The sequence below is a fragment of the Callospermophilus lateralis genome, chromosome 4 (genome assembly GCF_048772815.1).
Source record: "Callospermophilus lateralis isolate mCalLat2 chromosome 4, mCalLat2.hap1, whole genome shotgun sequence".
Classification (NCBI taxonomy): Eukaryota; Metazoa; Chordata; class Mammalia; order Rodentia; family Sciuridae; genus Callospermophilus; species Callospermophilus lateralis.
Genome location: NC_135308.1, coordinates 13,776,171 through 13,793,027, shown reverse-complemented (window position 1 = coordinate 13,793,027; position 16,857 = coordinate 13,776,171). Strand labels below are relative to the sequence as shown.

The 16,857-nt window shown below is 43.7% G+C and overlaps 1 protein-coding gene across 2 annotated transcripts; it reads left to right on the top strand.

The window, feature by feature from the left end:
* The first annotated feature begins 9,207 nt into the window (after positions 1 to 9,207).
* Positions 9,208 to 14,812, top strand: Polr3d (RNA polymerase III subunit D). 2 transcript variants are annotated; one of them, XM_076852302.1, is made up of 9 exons: positions 9,208 to 9,322; positions 9,540 to 9,709; positions 10,516 to 10,559; positions 11,916 to 12,067; positions 12,168 to 12,292; positions 12,456 to 12,624; positions 12,999 to 13,264; positions 13,723 to 13,830; positions 14,025 to 14,812. In XM_076852302.1, exons 2-9 carry the CDS (start codon positions 9,545 to 9,547, stop codon positions 14,145 to 14,147), a joined length of 1,152 nt encoding a protein of 383 aa, XP_076708417.1. In that variant the 5' UTR covers positions 9,208 to 9,322; positions 9,540 to 9,544; the 3' UTR covers positions 14,148 to 14,812. The 2 variants fall into 2 exon arrangements, with proteins under 2 accessions (XP_076708417.1, XP_076708416.1); XM_076852301.1 differs by having other exon boundaries at positions 13,723 to 13,875.
* Positions 14,813 to 16,857: the final 2,045 nt, after the last annotated feature.

Below are 16,857 nucleotides of genomic sequence, written 5' to 3'. Positions count from 1 at the left end.
TGTGAAGACAAGCAGAGGCCCATGCAGCCTTCAGTGGGTGTGAGAACCTGGCGAGTCCAGTCAGATCCTGACCGTGGAATGCGGTGCAGTGTGTTACACTGAAGCAGGATTCAGCACTCCCTTGGCCAAACATGACAAGGTCCTGCCCCTCACACACCTACGCTGATGTCGAAACTCAGAAGAGATACAAAATGTCACCTCCTGGTTACGAACAGCACCAACCATCTGTCCTAAAAACCTGTCTCTGGGTTCAACCTGAGGGACAGCAAGAAAAAGGCAAGTTCTTGGTGACTTGGTTTTTCCTTCTATGAATGGAAGACAAGTCCCAGTACTTGTCTTCCTAGGCCTTCTATGTTCCCAGGATGGCACTTGAAGACTGCATGAGATCATGTGTCCCAGGGATGAATGGCAGCTGTCTGAATGCCCCTTTGTGAAGCTATGCTATGGCCCAGACAGTCAAGTCAGGTGAGGGAGCAGCTCTTGGGGCTGTGCCTCTCCTTGCCTCAGAGGATTTCTGTACAGAGGAGGAGAGAAAACACCAGGTAAGAACAGGGCTCAGTGTGCCAAGTATAACTAGCTCCATAGGAAACCAAACAAAGACACACTTTGGCTGCATTTTTAATAACTTTTTTTTTTTAAAACAAGGAATTGAACCCAGGGTTGTTGCTTAACCACTGAGTCATATCCCCAGCCCTTTTTAATGTTTTTATTTAGAGACAGGGTCTTGCTGAGTTGCTTACGGCCTCACTAGTCTGGCTTTGAATTTGCGATCCTCCTGCCTCAGCTTCCTGAGCTGCTGGGATTACAGATGTGTGCCACCATGTTGTGCCTGGTTTAATAATATCTTTTTCTTACACAGGTCATGGTCATTGTAAAAAGAGGAGAACTTTTCATTGTAAAAATTGAGGGAATTAAAATCACTCATTCTCTCATCATTCAGAAATATGCATGTAATACAATGTATAGTGTATTAAAAATGGAAGGAAAGAATAAATACTGTTGTGAAAACTGCTTTCTGCATTTGCCAATACCTTCCCTGTTCATCTTATGGTCTTTCTAGAGTTATTTAAAATTGCCACATACCATTCCTTTGTTAGGTGAATATGTCCTTTTGTGGAACCCATACCCTGCTCCTTGTGATTCTTTTTATTTTTCTCTATTCTGCAATAAACATCCTTACAGAAAAATCTCTCCCCACATCTTAATTATTCTTCCAAAAAATATATCAAAGGGTATGAACCTTATTTGAATTCTGATTTAACAAAAGTTTTTTTTTTTGTTTGTTTGTTTTTGTTTTTTTAACTCTATGTGGCTATTAGAGAAATTTGAATTCTTAACTGGATGTTTGATGATATTCAGGAATTTATAAGTGTTGATAAAGATGTCATGGTTATTTTTTAAGGGTCCTTATCCTTTAGAGGTACATATTGTAATATTCATAGATGAAACACCTAATATCTGTGATTTTTTTTTTTCCAAATGATCTGGGGAACATGGGAGTGGGTGGCAGAAGAGACAAAACAGGAGTGGATGATTGTCATTAAAGCTGGGGCGCTTTGAAATCCAATAAGATATTCTCTCTACTTTTGTGCATAGTTGGAAGTTTCTATATTAAACCTTACACCTAAGCCGTGAACACAATAATAACAAAAATATTATTAAGCCTCAAGACAGTGGCAGGCATTCAGTCCTTGTAGCAGCTTTGAGAATAGATTCATCAACCCACTCTTAAATGGCTAATCGTGGGAAAGAAGACTCAGCTCATAAGTAGTAAAACTGGTATTCAATTTCAGATTTGTCTGAGGGTGAAGGCCAGATTCTTCATGAAGGATCTATAGAAGGATGCATGGACAATGTAGTGTCTGATATGATAGAGATGAGACTATCAGTGGAAAAAAAATCTTAGTCTTAATACTGCTTATTCACTTTATAGACTCAAAATGTGTATGTCTTTCCTTGAGGCTAATCTAAGTGTGGCAATCCCACGAGCCAATGAAACATACATATCCAGCTGTAAAACCTGTGTTCATCTAGATGTGCTTATAATGATAGAAGGGAGAATGCTTGTTTATAAGGACAGTATAAGCGGGGCTTGGTGGCACATACTTGTAATCCCAGAGACTTCAGGAGCCTAAGGCAGCAAGATTGTGGATGCAAAGCTAGCCTCAGCAACTTAGCAAGTCCCTAAACAAATCAGCAAGACCCTGTCCATAAATAAAAATATTAAAAAGGGCTGGGGATGTGGCTCAGCGATTAAGCGTTCTTAGGTTCAATCCCTGGTACCAATGGGGAGGGGAAGGACAGTATGGATTTCCCAGTGCTTATTTACTTTCTCTTTTGGATTACATTTAGACATCCTGCAATCCTCACTAGTCATCTGTTTCAAAGTTAATGAAGAACATTCACACACACACACACACACACACACACACACACAGAACATTCACTAAAGTGATTCTAAAATTCGAACACATCTCTAGGCATTTACTCTATTAAGGAAAAGAATGAGATTTTTAGCTTTTCAAAATGGAAATATTTAGCTATCTTAAGGCATGGGAAAATACTAAATTATATATTTAAGGACTATGAAAAAGTAAAGGAGACAAAAAAAAAAAATACTAATGAACCAGGCAAGGGTAGCACATATCTGAAATTTCAGCAACTCAGGAGACTGAGGCAGATTGGGATTACAGATGCAATCTCAAGATTGCAGCCAGCCTCAGCAATTTGATGAGACCCTCAGTAACCCTCTCTCAAGCAAAAATAAATAAAAAGGGGTCTTGGGCTGTGGCTCAGTGGTGGAGCACTTGTCTAGCGTGTGTGAGGTACTGGTTTCAATCCTTTGCACAACAATAAAAGTAAACAAAGTTATTGTGTTCATCTACAACTAAAAATACTTTTAAAAATAAAATTAAAAAGGCAGGGAATGTAGCTCTTCAGTAAGGCACCCCTCAGTTCAATACCCAGTATTCCCCCCCCAAAAAAAAGAAGAGAGAGAGAGAAAGAGAGAGAGAGAGAGAGAAATCTGAATTGAGAGAGTGAAGAAGAAGGAGGAGGAGGAAGAGGAGGAGGAGAAAGAGGGGGAGGAAGAGAAGAAGGAGAAGGAGAACGGGAAGAGATACACTAATGAAGGCAAAAGAAACTTCAAGGGAAAAAGATGGAGATGAGTGAGAGAGAATTATGAGTGACATGGGAGGTGGGAGGACTAAAATAGAACCGTGGTGTTGGAACAGTCAGTAAGTGACACTGAAGGATGGAATACCCCTGAGCAGGGCAAGGCACCAGGACCAGGGTTGGACATGTTGAATTTGAACTACTGCTGAGATGTGAAGTCTTCCCTCTACTCACTCAATGTGCATTTTCCACACTTCTTCTTTGAAGAGGGATGCTTAAAAGGGCTGGGGTTGTGGCTCAGTGGTCAAGCACTTGCCTAGCATGTGTTACACCTTAGGTTTGATTCTTAGCACCACCTACAAATAAATTTTTTAAAAAACCATCAACAACTAATAAAAATATTTTTTAAAAAGAGCCTGTTATGTTTAGATAAGAGATGTCCCCAAAAGTCCCCGTGTAAGCAATGCAAGAACGTTCAGAGGTGAAATGATCAGCTCATGAGAGTCGTAACCTCACCAGTGGATTAATTCACGGATAGGGATTCACTGGGTGGTGACTGTAGGCAGGCAGGGTGTGGCTGGAGGAGGTGGGTCATTGGGGGTGTGATTCTTTCGTGGGTTTATACTTTTCCCTGCTGAGCCAAGCTTTCTCTCTTCTTTGTTGCCATGTCCTGAGCCACTTTCCTCTGCCACACCCTGCTGTCATGATGTTTGGCCTCATCTTAGGCCCAGAGAAATGGAGTTGACCGTTTATGGACTGAGACCTTTGAAACCATGTGCACCAAATAAACTTTTCCTCCTCCATATTGTTCTTGTCATTTCTTTTGGTCACAGTGGTAAAAAAAAAAAAAAAAAAAAAACCTGACTAAATCAGAGCCTATAGAGAAGACGTATGAAAACACAACTCAAAACGGCCTTTATTTCTTTTACTGTTATTTGTGTGTGTGTGGTGCTGGGGATGGAACCTGAGGACTTGCTCATGCCAGGTAAGTGCTCTACCTCTGAGCTACAGCCGAAGGCCAAATGGCTTCTATATGAACAGTGCCAAAGCTGAATTATCTTCTGGAAGAAATCCACTCTTATTTTTCTAATCCACATCCAGATTTGCATTTGGTCACCACAAACTGAAATTCATTCATCCATTAAAAAAAATTAATGGCTTCTTTCTATGTATCCGACTCTGTTTCGGGCAGAGGGAGGAAGGAGATGGACACCTCCAAACCCCCAAATTCCTCCTCTTATAAGGTTTTCTTTCTGGTAGGAGGAAAATAGACAAATTAATAAACAAACAAACTATGGTGTATTAGGTAGTGATGAATGCTTTAGGGAAAATTCAGTCAGTAGGGAGAGAGTTATTTTAAAAAGGGCCATCACAGAAGGCCTCTTTGTAAAGGTAATTTGGAACTAAAAACCCTGACTGAATGGAGGGGAGGAGTCATTGCAGAATTCTGCAGGGAAGAGCATTCCAGACAGCAGATACAGAGGCCCTGAAGCAGAAGCATGCCAGATGTGTTTCATCAACAGCTGGGGCCCAGTGCATCTGGAACAGTGAATGAGGATCTTGTGCAGGGTCTTGTGGACGCCAGAAAGAGGGTGGTGGAGGGTCAGGTTATGCAGGGCCTCAAAGACCATCTTAAAGCCTCTGTGTTTTCTTTGTTGTTGTTTTTCATTTTGTAGTACTAGGACTTGTGTATATTAAGTATGCACTCTACCACTGAACTATACCCCCAATCCTTTTTTTTTTTTTTTTTTTTTTGAGACAGCAACTCACTACATTGCTGAGCTCAAACTTGAGATCCTTCTGCCTGAACCTCCTGAGTAACTGGGATTATAGGTGTGTACCACCACACCCAGCAAGCCTCTGTGGTGTTTGTTTGTTTGTTACTGGGGATTGAACCCAGGCGTGCTTTACTACTGTGCTACATCCCTAGTCCTTTTTATTTTTTATTTTGAGACAGAGTCTTGCTAAATTACTGAGACTGGCTCTGAAATTGTGATCCTCCTGCCTCAGCTTCCTAAGTAGCTGAACTCACAGGCATGCATCATTATGCCCAGCTAAACCTCTGGTTTATAATCTGTAATAGGCATCCATTGGGGAGTTTAAGCAGAGGTGCGACCTGATGTGAAATGTGTCAACAGTACTGTGTTAAGACTAGACTATGGAGGTCCATCTGGAAGGAGGCCAAGCAAGAGGCTGTTATAAAAACTACAGCAACCAATAATGATGGTGGGTGCAGTAAGAAGTGGGAAGATTCTGCCTAAATCTGGAAAAGCTCACATGGTAAGTGTGGAGCATGAGAGAAGGAAAGGAATCAAGAAGAATTGCAAGATTTTTGACCTGAACAACTAAAAGGATGCAGTTGCCACTTACTGAGATGGGGATCTCTTTGGAGGAGTAGAAGGAGGAAAAAGATCACAAATTTAGATGTGGATCCGGGTCTGAGATGCCTAGCAGACATCCAGGTGGTGGTGTGGGACAGGCAGTCATTTGGGGTTCAGAGACTGAACTGTCAGCTGGAGACCTGCAGTGAGGAGTCATCGGTACACAGTATCCACTTTAAAGCAGATGAACTGAACCATGGCAATAGGGTAAGTATAGGAGAAAAAAATAATAGGAAAATTCCAAGGACTGACTCTGAAAGGTCTCCAATGTTTAGAGGTTAGGCAATGAGGAGGAACCAGCAAATGAATGGCCTGCAAAGTGAAGCAAATAAATTAGGGTAAATTGCACATAGGGACATGTAATAGCTTGAACTTGGGTAGTGTTCTCATGCCACACATTCCTTTTATTGTACTGATACGTATTCAAAACAATTCCTTATTCATTCACATTTCTAATGCCCATAGAGAATTCACAGGAACAGGGTTTTGACAGAATCACATCCATTACATGGGGTTCAGCTAATAATAGTTTTCAGGTTTCTTTTCAGGCCAGGAAGAAGAAGAAGAAAAAGAAAAAGAATGAATCCAGGAGAAAATGAAGAGAGAGGTGTGGGAACAAGAAAAGAATGAAAGCAGAATGGTGTTGAAATCATATTAACTTGACTGGAGGGAAGGGGAGAAACAGTTCTTGAAAGGAAATTATAATAATCACTGATAGGAAGTAACCCATAAAATCTCAAAGGTAGAAGACCTGACCGAAGTCTCTCCTCTTGTTTTTTTAGGGGTAAAAAATGCTGTGAAAAGTCCTCAAATATTGCAAGAATCAAATTGATTCAAAAAAAATTTAATGCAAGACAACAATGTGAAGTAATATTTAGCCATTAAAGTAAAAATTTAGAAAAATATTTAATAAAGCAGAAAAATATTTATAGTATATTATTAAGAGAAAACAGCTGAAGTCTCAGACACCAGTGCTTATAAATTATATGTGTTCTTTCCCTATTTTTTTTTTTTAAGTAGATTATAGGGCTGGGGTTGTGGCTCAGTGGTACAGCACTTACTTAACACGTGTGAGGAACTGGGTTCAATCCTCAGCACCACATAAAAAATAAATAAATGAAGATATGTGTACATCTGTAACTGAAAAAAAAAATTTAAAAAAGCAGATTATAGTACTATATGTAAAATACCTTAATTTAAAAAATCTAAACACAAAGAAAAATAACTTCAAATATATGTTGATGAAATAATGATTTTAATTTTCATTTTTAAAAAAATTACCATTTTTTTTTTCTATGATGAATATTTTTTGTGTGTGTGAGAAAACCAGCTGCTGAAAGGCTGGTATATTTCACAGCCCAAAGAATGAAACTGAAGCAATCACTTAGTGCTGCCATTAGAAGCTAAGAGCTGCTGGGTATAGCTCTGTAAGGGATAAGAAGGGTTTGGGTTTGCTTTGGTTTGATTATCCAAATACCAATAGGCAGCAGAGTGTGGTGGCACATGCCTGTAATCCCAGTGACTTCAGAAACTGAGTTAGGACAATCCCAAATTCAAGGCCAGCCTCAGCAATTTAGGGAGACCCTGTCTCAAAATAGAAAATAATAAGGGGTGGGAGTGGCTCAGTGATTAAATGCCCATGGGTTCAATCCCAGGTACCCAAAATTAACCACCAAACAAAAAGCCAAAACCAATATGGAGACAAGAAGTTTAAAAAGGTCTGGTTAGAAATCAACAAAATAGGGTTGGGGTTGTGGCTCAGTGGTAGAGTACTCCTCTAGCATGAGTGAGGCACTGGGTTAGATCCTCAGCACCACATAAAGATAAATAAATAAAGAGATCGTGTCCATCGACAACTAGAAAATATTTTTATAAAAGAAATCAACAAAATATTATTATTAAATTGGCAAAAAGTTTAAAATTTAAGAGCCAATGCTTGAAAGGATGGGACAGTATCTATATTTATATTCTTATGTAGTTATATATATTCATAGATCTATATGTGTGTATACATATAAATAACTATATGTATATGACTAGAAATTGCATTTTAGCATAGCACTTTTTGAAATCAATTTAGCCACATGGATGAATAACCATAAAATGTGCATATTCAAAATGATATAGCCACTGGGAAAACAGTTTGTCAGTTCCTCTTAAAACTAAGCATACAACCATACAACACAATTGCACGCATGGACAATCATTCCAGAGAAATTAAAGCATCTGTTTACACATAAACCTGTACATGTTTGTTCACAGTAACTTTATTCACAGTAGCCTTAAACTTGGAAATAACTCAGAGGTCCTTCAAAGTACGAATGGTTAAACAAATCATGGATATTCAGCAATAAAAGAGAACATTGATAGAGAAGCAACTTTGATGATTTCCATGGAATAATGATAAAAGCAATCCCAAGAAGTCATATAGTGTATGATTCCATTTCTAGAACACTTTTGAAATAACAAAGTTATAGAAATGAACAGATTAGTGGTGGGAGGAGCAGAGCTGAGGGAGGTGTAGATCTAAAAGGGCAACCAGAGATCCTTGTGATGAAAATGTCTTGTATCTTGACTGTAAAAATGTCAATAATCTGGTTGTGATGTTGTAGTAGAGTTTTGCAAAATATTACTATTGGGGGAACCAAGGAAACAGACTTGAAACCTCTCTACATTATTTATTACTGCATGTTTATCTACAATGATCTCAGAGTTTTTTTGGTTTTTGTTTTTGTTTTTTAAGATACATCTTTTGGGCAGTTACTCCTGGGTCTGGAAATCTGTCCTAGGGATATAATTCAAAAGTAGAAAAAAAATTTTTGAATATACCAGATGTTCACTAAGCTGTGTTTATAACGGGAAATGACTTACATGACCAAACGGGAAATAGGTTGTCATGATATGACCACCTGAGAATTACAATTAGTCATTGGAAGCAGCAACACTATCTGAAAAAGGAGGATATAAAATTGGGGTACAATGAGTTTTGTGAAGTTGATTAAGTATGTTACAAAAACTTTAATAGCAGTAGTCTATATGGAATTCTAGAAGAAATGGTTCCCTTTCCTCAAATTCTACGTAATGGAGTCACAATAAAAGTTCTTTGAATTTGTCCCTCCAGCAGTAGAGCAAACTTCGTTTTCAGATTCCCTCCAGGCTTTGAGTTAAGGGAGCACACGACAGTCTGCACAGTCGCGGGTGTGATTAGGCACCCGGGTCTGCTATAGCAGGTCCTGGGATGCCCCCACAGCCTCACCCCAGGACTCCACAGGATCTGGGAATGGAACCCCCAGTCAGGGAGAGCTCTTGAACCACAGACACAGTGACCACTCCAAGGTCACCATGAAGAGCCCGCTGCCCATGCTCAGCCTGGCCCTGGGCTCCCCAATTCTGACTCCGGGTCTCGCTCTCTGCCCCGCGCCCCAAAGCTCCCAGAGACTCCGCCACGGCGACTCCCCACATTGCAGTGTAGCCACCACCAAGGACCCCAACCCAGAGCTCAGCCACTCTGCCACCGCCCCGGACCAAGCCCCCCGAGGGCCGTACCGTAGGATAGCCCAGACTTGACCCCTCATCCTTTTTCGCCCTCTCAACCCAGCTTTTCCCGACTCCGGGAAGAACCGGGAAGAGAAGGCGGAGGGGCAGCGAGGCGCCGCCTAATAAATACTATGGCCCGGCCCCGCCCTCTAACGTCACTTCCGCCTCGCGCCAAGATGGCGGCGCCCGGGCTCTGCCACGCAGACTTCCGCCCTGTGCGGAGATCGCAGTTTGGTGGCGGGTCCCGTCGTAGGTGAAATCGTGACGCGTGGTGTGCAGCAGCAGTCCGGGTGCGTCCGCGCTTGGGGCCTGGGGAGAGGGCGGGGGTGAGCCAAAGGCTCTAGGCGGGGTGGTCGGGGGAGCCTCGCCACGTGGGAGGGGGAGGAGCTGAGATGCCGCAATAGCTACGCCCTGACGGGGAAGGGGCGGAAGGCCACGTGGGTGGGGTTCCGCCCAGGATCCGCGTGTCGGTCCCTTCAAGTGACTTCGTTGCCCATTCTCTCCCAGGCAACATGTCGGAAGGAAACGCTGCGGGCGAGTCCAGCGCTCCCGGAGGGCCGCGACCCCTCCTCTCTGGGGCCCGGGGGCTTGTCGGGCGGCGACCTGCGCCCCCGCTCACGCCGGGCCGCCTTCCCTCCATCCGCTCCAGGGACCTCACCCTCGGGGGAGTCAAGAAGGTACCTGATGGCTGATTTCTAAAGAAATTCAGCTACCCACCTAACTATCCAGGCCCCTGGGATTCAACTCGTGTCGATAGGACCTACTCTGTCCCCAACAGTGATGTTGTCCCCAGACTTATGCCTACTCCTTTTCAAATGCTAGGGCACCTATTTCAGGTCTAGGTACAGGGTGCAAGATGTTGAGATGTAATTGAAGAGCAGAGATCCTAGTTAGCTCAAGATGTTCAAAAAGCAGCTTGAGTAGTGCTTATTTTAGTGTGTTTTGGACATCTTTAAAAATCCCATGGCAGACATTATGTATATGACCGTGGATGTAAAAAGTAGCCCTGAAAGGGGAGAACAAGTTTCAGAAGCATAAAGTAGCCAATTTCTTAAAGATTTAACATTGCATTGGAAAATTCTGGTGACAAGTCTGTTTGTGTCAACCTGCTGTGAGTGCTGGCAGGTCTTCTTTCCTCTCTACTGAAGCCTTGCTCTAGAAACTATTTCCCTGTGATAGTGACTGGTCTGTAGCAGTTATTAGACAGAAGTGAGATGAGATAGGTTCTTTAGGTTTTTGGAAATCTGGGAGTCTCTTCTTTCTGAGGAGAGAAGCTGAGATTTTAAGGTTTTGGACACCCCTCTCTTCTCTCTAACTCCACTACCTGGTCTTTTCAAACACATGCCTGTCTCTAAAAACTCTTACTAGTATGGAATGTGCAGAAGAGAGCCATGGTGGTCTTGGCCCATTGGGAATTTTTATATTCCTCTGTACTTTGAGGTCAGAATTTACCAAATCAGTGACTCCTGTATTTTACTTTCAGAAAACCTTCACCCCAAATATCATCAGTCGGAAGATCAAGGAAGAGTAAGTAGCTAGGTCTGCTGAATACTTGCCCCTTACATACTTGCTCTGAATTTGGGGCTTTGGGGAGTGACCTTTTGGGGAGTGTGTGGCTCAGAAACTTGAATTCTTGTCTTGGGGTTCTTTTCTGTAGTGGTTTTCATCTCTGGCTCCCAGTTTTAAGTGCAAGCTTTTAAAAAATACTGATGTGAAAAGTCGAAGGAACTCAAGACCATCAATCATGTTAAGCAAAACAAGTCAAACTGAGAAAGTTAAGGATTGTATATTTTCTCTCATATTCAGAAGCTGGAGAGGAAAAAGGAAAACAAAAGTGGGGTGGGTTTCCTCTTAAAAATCGAAGGAAAGGGACCAAATGATGGGACATAAGGAGGAAGGAACAAAGTGCTGCGGAGTGATATTGGCCAAATTATTATGTGCATGGATGAATACGTAACAATAAATCTCATCAATATGTACAGCTATAATGCACCAATAAAACATGAGGAAATTAAAAAGGAAACAAAAACTACTAATGGCCTGAGATACTGTGTATTAGTCAGTTTAACAAGTAAGTGAAGTAATTCAACTTGGAAAAGATTTATTTTGGCTCATAGTTCTTACATCCATGATCAGTTGGCCCCATTGCTTTTGGACCCGTGGCAAAGCAGCACATGATGGCAGGGTGAGGCAGAACAGAGCCTCTCACCTCATGGCCTGGATGCAAAAAACAAAAGGAGAGAAAGAGGAAAGGATCCAAGTTCCAGTATCCTCTTCAAGAGCTTACCCCCAGTGACCTGAAGACCTGTTGCTAGGCCCCAACTCCTAGTTTCTACCACTTCCCAAAAGCACCCAACTGGGGAGTAATCCTTGAGAACCCTATTTAAATGTCTTAAATAGGACATTTAAGATTCAAACTGCTGGGCATGATGGCACATGCCTGTAATTCCAACAGCTTGGGATGCTAAGATGTGAAGACCACAAGTTTAAGGCCAGCCCTGGCAACTTAGCAAGACCATGTCTCAAAATTTAAAAAATAGAAAAGGCTGGGGATATAGCTCAATGGTAGAGCACCCCTGGGTTTAATCGCTGGTACCACTAAAAAATAATAAGTAAACAAAGATGTAGCACACTTTGTGTTTCTTCACATTCCAGCCTTCTGTGTTTTTGGACAAGAAGGTAAAGTTGAGCAAACTGCAAGGCCCCTGCCTCATCAAGGAAGTTATAAAAGTGCTAGACCTAAGATTGGGTTCTGTTTTTCATGGTGTACTTATTGGCTCATAAACTTTCTGCTCAGTTAGATGAAGTGAGATGGGAGAGTAGGGCCAGTTTTCTGAGGCAGAATGAGTAAGTGATTTCCCTTTATCTGTTCTTTTTTCCCAGGCCTAAGGAAGAAGTAGCCGTGAAGAAGGAGAAGCGTGAACGGGATAGGGATCGCCAACGTGAGGGGCATGGACGGGGCCGGGGCCGCCCAGAAGTGATCCAGTCCCACTCTATCTTTGAGCAAGGCCCTGCAGAAATGATGAAGAAAAAAGGTACAAAGAGCTAAGTCATAGATTTCAGTTCCAACTGCCTGAGAGAAAGGCAAGAGTGACAGAGTTCCTTATTCCTAGTGAACAGGGTGATTTCCCATAGGGAGCTGGGATAAGACGGTGGATGTGTCTGACATGGGACCCTCTCATATCATCAACATCAAGAAAGAGAAAAGGGAGACGGATGAAGAAACCAAGCAGATCCTGCGCATGCTGGAGAAAGATGATGTAGGTACTTGGAGATGGGGTGGGGGGCTCCGAGGGAAAAAGAGCTCACATATCCTGAGACCCTGGTGAGCGGCAGGAAGCTTTGGTTAGAAGGGGACTAAAATGGACTATGATCCAGGTACAAGTGCTGTCAAGCTATGTGACCCCATCTCTTCTTTGGTAGTTCATTGATGACCCTGGGCTGAAAAACGATATGCGAAACATGCCTGTGCAGCTGCCCCTGGCTCACTCGGGGTGGCTTTTCAAGGAAGAGAATGAAGAGCCAGATGTTAAGCCCTGTCTGGCTGGTCCCAAAGAGGAGGACATGGAGGTGGATGTACCTGCTGTGAAAGGTATCCTGTCAGTTAACTTCCCTTTTCCCTGGAGGTTCCAGGAATTCCTCAGATAAGCCTCCAAGACTTCTGCTCGTGAGCCATTCTTTTCCCATTCCAGTTCTGAAATAGAGGAGCTGAACAGAGACACAGTTTGTCCCTTTCTGAAGGTTTATGCGTTGACAGAGAGGGTGGATGAGAGCCTCAGGTATCACTTTTTAGAGAAGTCACACACCTCTTGAATGTGCTGTTTCTTTCCCCTCTCCAAAAGTAGTGTCTCCCTTCAGCTTCCTGGCTGAGTGACAGTGGAACAGATGGGGGTGAAGGACTGGGAACAGTGAGATGGCATAGAGGGAAACAGCTTGATGTCCCTTCCTTTGTCTTACCCTGGGCAGTAAAAGAGGAGCCACAAGATGAGGAGGAGGAGACTAAGGTGAAGCCTCCTCTCAGAGCAGCCAGGAAGACTCCAGGCCTCTCAAAAGACGTGTCTGTAGCAGAACTGCTCAGGGAGCTGAGCCTTACCAAGGATGAGGAGCTGCTGTTCCTCCAGCTGCCAGACACACTCCCCGGCCAGCCGCCCACTCAGGATATCAAGCCTGTCAAGACGGAGGTGCAGGGCGAGGATGGACAGATGGTGGTCATAAAACAGGAAAAAGACCGGGTAGGCTCAGGAGTGAGTTCTGGGGAAATTGCGGGGTGGGAGCACCAGGAATGGAAGCTGACCTGTGGAGGGAAGTGCAGGCATGCTGTCCGAGTTGAAAAAGAATGGTAGGCATTTGTCTTCAGCATCTGCAAGGGGTTCAGGGCTGGGCTTTCAACCCAGGTACATGTGTGTGCTCACTTTTTGTAATGAAAAATTTAAAAACAGACAAACAAGAGAATGTAAACTCCTATGTACCATTGTTCAGCTTCAGCAGTTATCAGTATTTTGTCCATTTGTTTGTGGTAGGTTTTGTTTTATAACCTCTGGCAGATAGCTGCAGAAGAAGGGGCCTCTTTGGGAAGCTTATTCTGACCCCTGCTGCCCAGGCCTCTGTGGGGGATGAAATGGGGGTTCATTCACAAAAGGTAAAGTAACGAACTCCTTGCCTAGTTTCCATCCCTTGCCTCTCTCCATAGGAAGCCAGGCTGGCAGAGAACACTTGCACCTTGGCTGACCTGACAGAGGGCCAGGTTGGCAAGCTACTCATCCGCAAGTCAGGGAAGGTGCAGCTCCTCCTGGGCAAGGTGACTCTAGACGTGACAATGGGAACCACCTGCTCTTTTCTGCAGGTGCGAGACCCATAGGGCCATGGAGAGGCTCTGGATGGGCTGGGTAGTGCTGAGAGAGGGAGGGGGTTTCTTGAGCATATCTCATGAGATTCACAGACTGAGGGCTGGGGCATGGGATGATTCTGAATCACTGTCTCTGTCGGTTGCAGGAACTGGTGTCTGTTGGCCTCGGAGACAGCAGGACAGGAGACATGACAGTCCTGGGACATGTGAAGCACAAACTTGTATGTTCTCCCGATTTTGAATCCCTCTTGGATCATAAACACCGGTAAAATGAGCAGATGGAGGAGGATAGTGACTGTGCCCACGGCCGCTGCCTGCTCCAGACGTTTTGTTCTCTAATCTGGGCGACCCAGAAGGGGCCTGTTTAGCCCACCCACTCCAGCCTTTGGCAGCCATCCTAGTTTTCTCCCCACCAGGGCCTGCACAGCTCCTTCCCCCAGCAGCTGTGAATGGCACAGTGACCTTCCTACAGCGTGAAAGCGGATGGCACCTCTTGCTGCTGGAGACTAGTCCCTGCTATTTATTTTTATATTTATGTCTTAATCTACTCAACCAACTGCATCCTCTTGAGGTGGAGTGGTCCATGGGAAAATGGAGGCTCCTCTTGGGGGCCTGTGGAGCTGCAGGGACAAGAAGTGGAAGGGCTGCAGATTGGGCTTCTGCTCCCTCCTTCCTCATAAGAGACAGGTAGGAGAGAGCAGGGATGGAGTCTGAGACTTTAGTGCTTAGTCCCAGCTTGTTGGTTCCAAGTTCTGTGTCCTTGGACAAACTACCTAACCTTTCTGAGCCTCATATTCCTCATCTGACAAAAATGGGGATAATACCTACCTCACAGGGTTGGTGTGAGGATCATATGGAATACTGTGGATGAAAACTCCTTGCACAAGGCAGATGTGTATACCTGTAGGCACTCAATAAATCTTAGCTTCCTTTTCCTTTGCCTGAGTATTTTCAAACAAAATGTACATCCCAGGAGTCTCAAAAGAAGTGACTAGAGCTGTTCACGTCTCCACTTTTGTCCGTCCTTCCTTCCTTTCATTCATTTTTGTGGGCCTTGTGCATGCTAGACAAGCACTCTGTCACTGAGCCACATCCCCAGCTCTCCTTGATTTTTCCTCTGCATTTCATCCCATCCCATCCTGGTTCTGATGCTCCAAATTTTCAAGTCTGTTCTGTGTCTCATAAATGCTTTCTATGTGAGTTACTAGCTGTAAACTATTGAAAAAAATCAGAGACCCCTTTTGGCACTCTGCAAAGGTCTTTTGTTAAAGTGGGGCCCAAACTCACTCTCTGTACCCCTACAGTCAGTAGCCAATACTCCTCCAGCTTTCATTAAAACATTTTCTCAAAGGAAACCTGGGAGCTAGTTGTGGTGGTGCATGCCTATAATCCTAGCTACTCTGAAGGCTGTAACAGGAAGATCACAAGTTTGAGGTCAGCCTATGCAACTTAGCAAGACACTATCTCAAAAGTAAGTTAAAAGAGTTAGACATGTAGCTCAGTGGTAAAGTTCTCCAGTACCAAACAAACAAACAAAAAAACCCACCAAAATCATGGCCACTCACAGTGAATCATCACCACACCACGTCAAATAGTGTTAAAAAATAAACCCTTGGTAAGACCAAGGTTAGAGATTGAGACTTGACAGGTGACCTTTCACTTCAAAATCTGTGTTTTGAGTTCCCCTTTGCCTCCCTGCCATCAAAAGATTTCATGTTCAGCATGGATCCCAGTCTCAGCTGTCATGCTCTTGTTGAGCTTGTGGATCTATGATCTTGTTCCTTCTCCAGGTAATTTCTGGTCTGTGTAGTCCTTGAAGCAGTAGCTTCTCCTTCCACCCTGGATAGGACTGAGGTGACCGCAGGCTGACTACACAGCCTGCTCTTCTCAGTATGTTGCCCCTGCAAGAGGAATGGACCCCAGTCCCTGTGAGAACTATCTCTGCACTGCCAGGTTGCCCTGTAGCTTTTGGATGCTTCTTCCTTTAATCTCATTTTTCTTCTTTCTGCTTCTGCTGTTAATTATCCAGCATAGCTGGGCTTTTCCTACAAAGCCTCTCAAGCTGTCCAGCCAGGAGCTGTGAGGGGATTGAATATTTAGTGACCACATTGCCCTTTCTGGAGCTGATAGCTTGTGTTAGTTCTGTCAGTAGTGTTCTGCTCTTTGCTCATTATAGAGGACTGGAGTAGAAAGAGTTCCTTGAAGTATGTGCCATAGAAGTCTTGCTCCATACTGCACTGAGCTTTGATTAGCTCTGGGCTCCAGCCCTTTGTTGTGTGTGTGTGTGTGTGTGTGTGTGTGTGTGTGTGTGTGTTGCTGGGGATTGAACCCATCCATTGGGAGGCAAGCACTCTACCAACTGAGCTATATCCCCAGACCCCTTTTGAGTTTTTCAATAACTGAGGCACTGCCTTTGGGTCTCTGTTATAATCCCCTTTCTCTATTGTTTCTTTTCTTTCTTTCTTTCTTTTTTTTTTTTAAGAGAGAGGGGGGAGAGAGAGAATTTTTTTTTTTTAATATTTATTTTTTAGTTTTCGGCGGACACAACATCTTTGTTTATATGTGGTGTTGAGGATCGAACCCGGGTCGCACGCATGCCAGGTGAGCGTGCCACCGCTTGACCCACATCCCCAGCCCGAGAGAATATTTTTTAATATTTATTTTTTAGTTTTTGGTGGGCACAACATCTTTATTTTATTTGTATGTGGTGCTGAGGATCGAACCCAGCGCCTCGCACATGCCCGGCGAGCGCGCTACCACTTGAGCCACATCCCCAGCCCTCTCTGTTTATTTAGTTCAAAAATACTCTTTTGCTTTTTCTGGGGGGGGTGGGGGGTGGGGGTGAGGGACACTAATCCAAGGGTCCTGTGTCATTAGATGTTTGGTAATTTGCAGTCTTTGGTTCTTAAAGAAAGCTTGAGGGAGAGCACATGCTGCCTCCATGTTCATTTTGCCATCTCTTGGGGAGTGAAGCTTGGG

Excerpts from the sequence above, each read along its gene's own strand:
- Polr3d (XM_076852301.1), top strand. The coding sequence starts at position 9,545 with ATGTCGGAAGGAAACGCTGCGGGCGAGTCCAGCGCTCCCGGAGGGCCG. Across the intron at positions 9,710-10,515 it reads CCCTCGGGGGAGTCAAGAAG|AAAACCTTCACCCCAAATAT; the intron begins GTACCTGATGGC and ends TTTTACTTTCAG. Across the intron at positions 13,876-14,024 it reads CCACCTGCTCTTTTCTGCAG|GAACTGGTGTCTGTTGGCCT; the intron begins GTGCGAGACCCA and ends TGTCGGTTGCAG.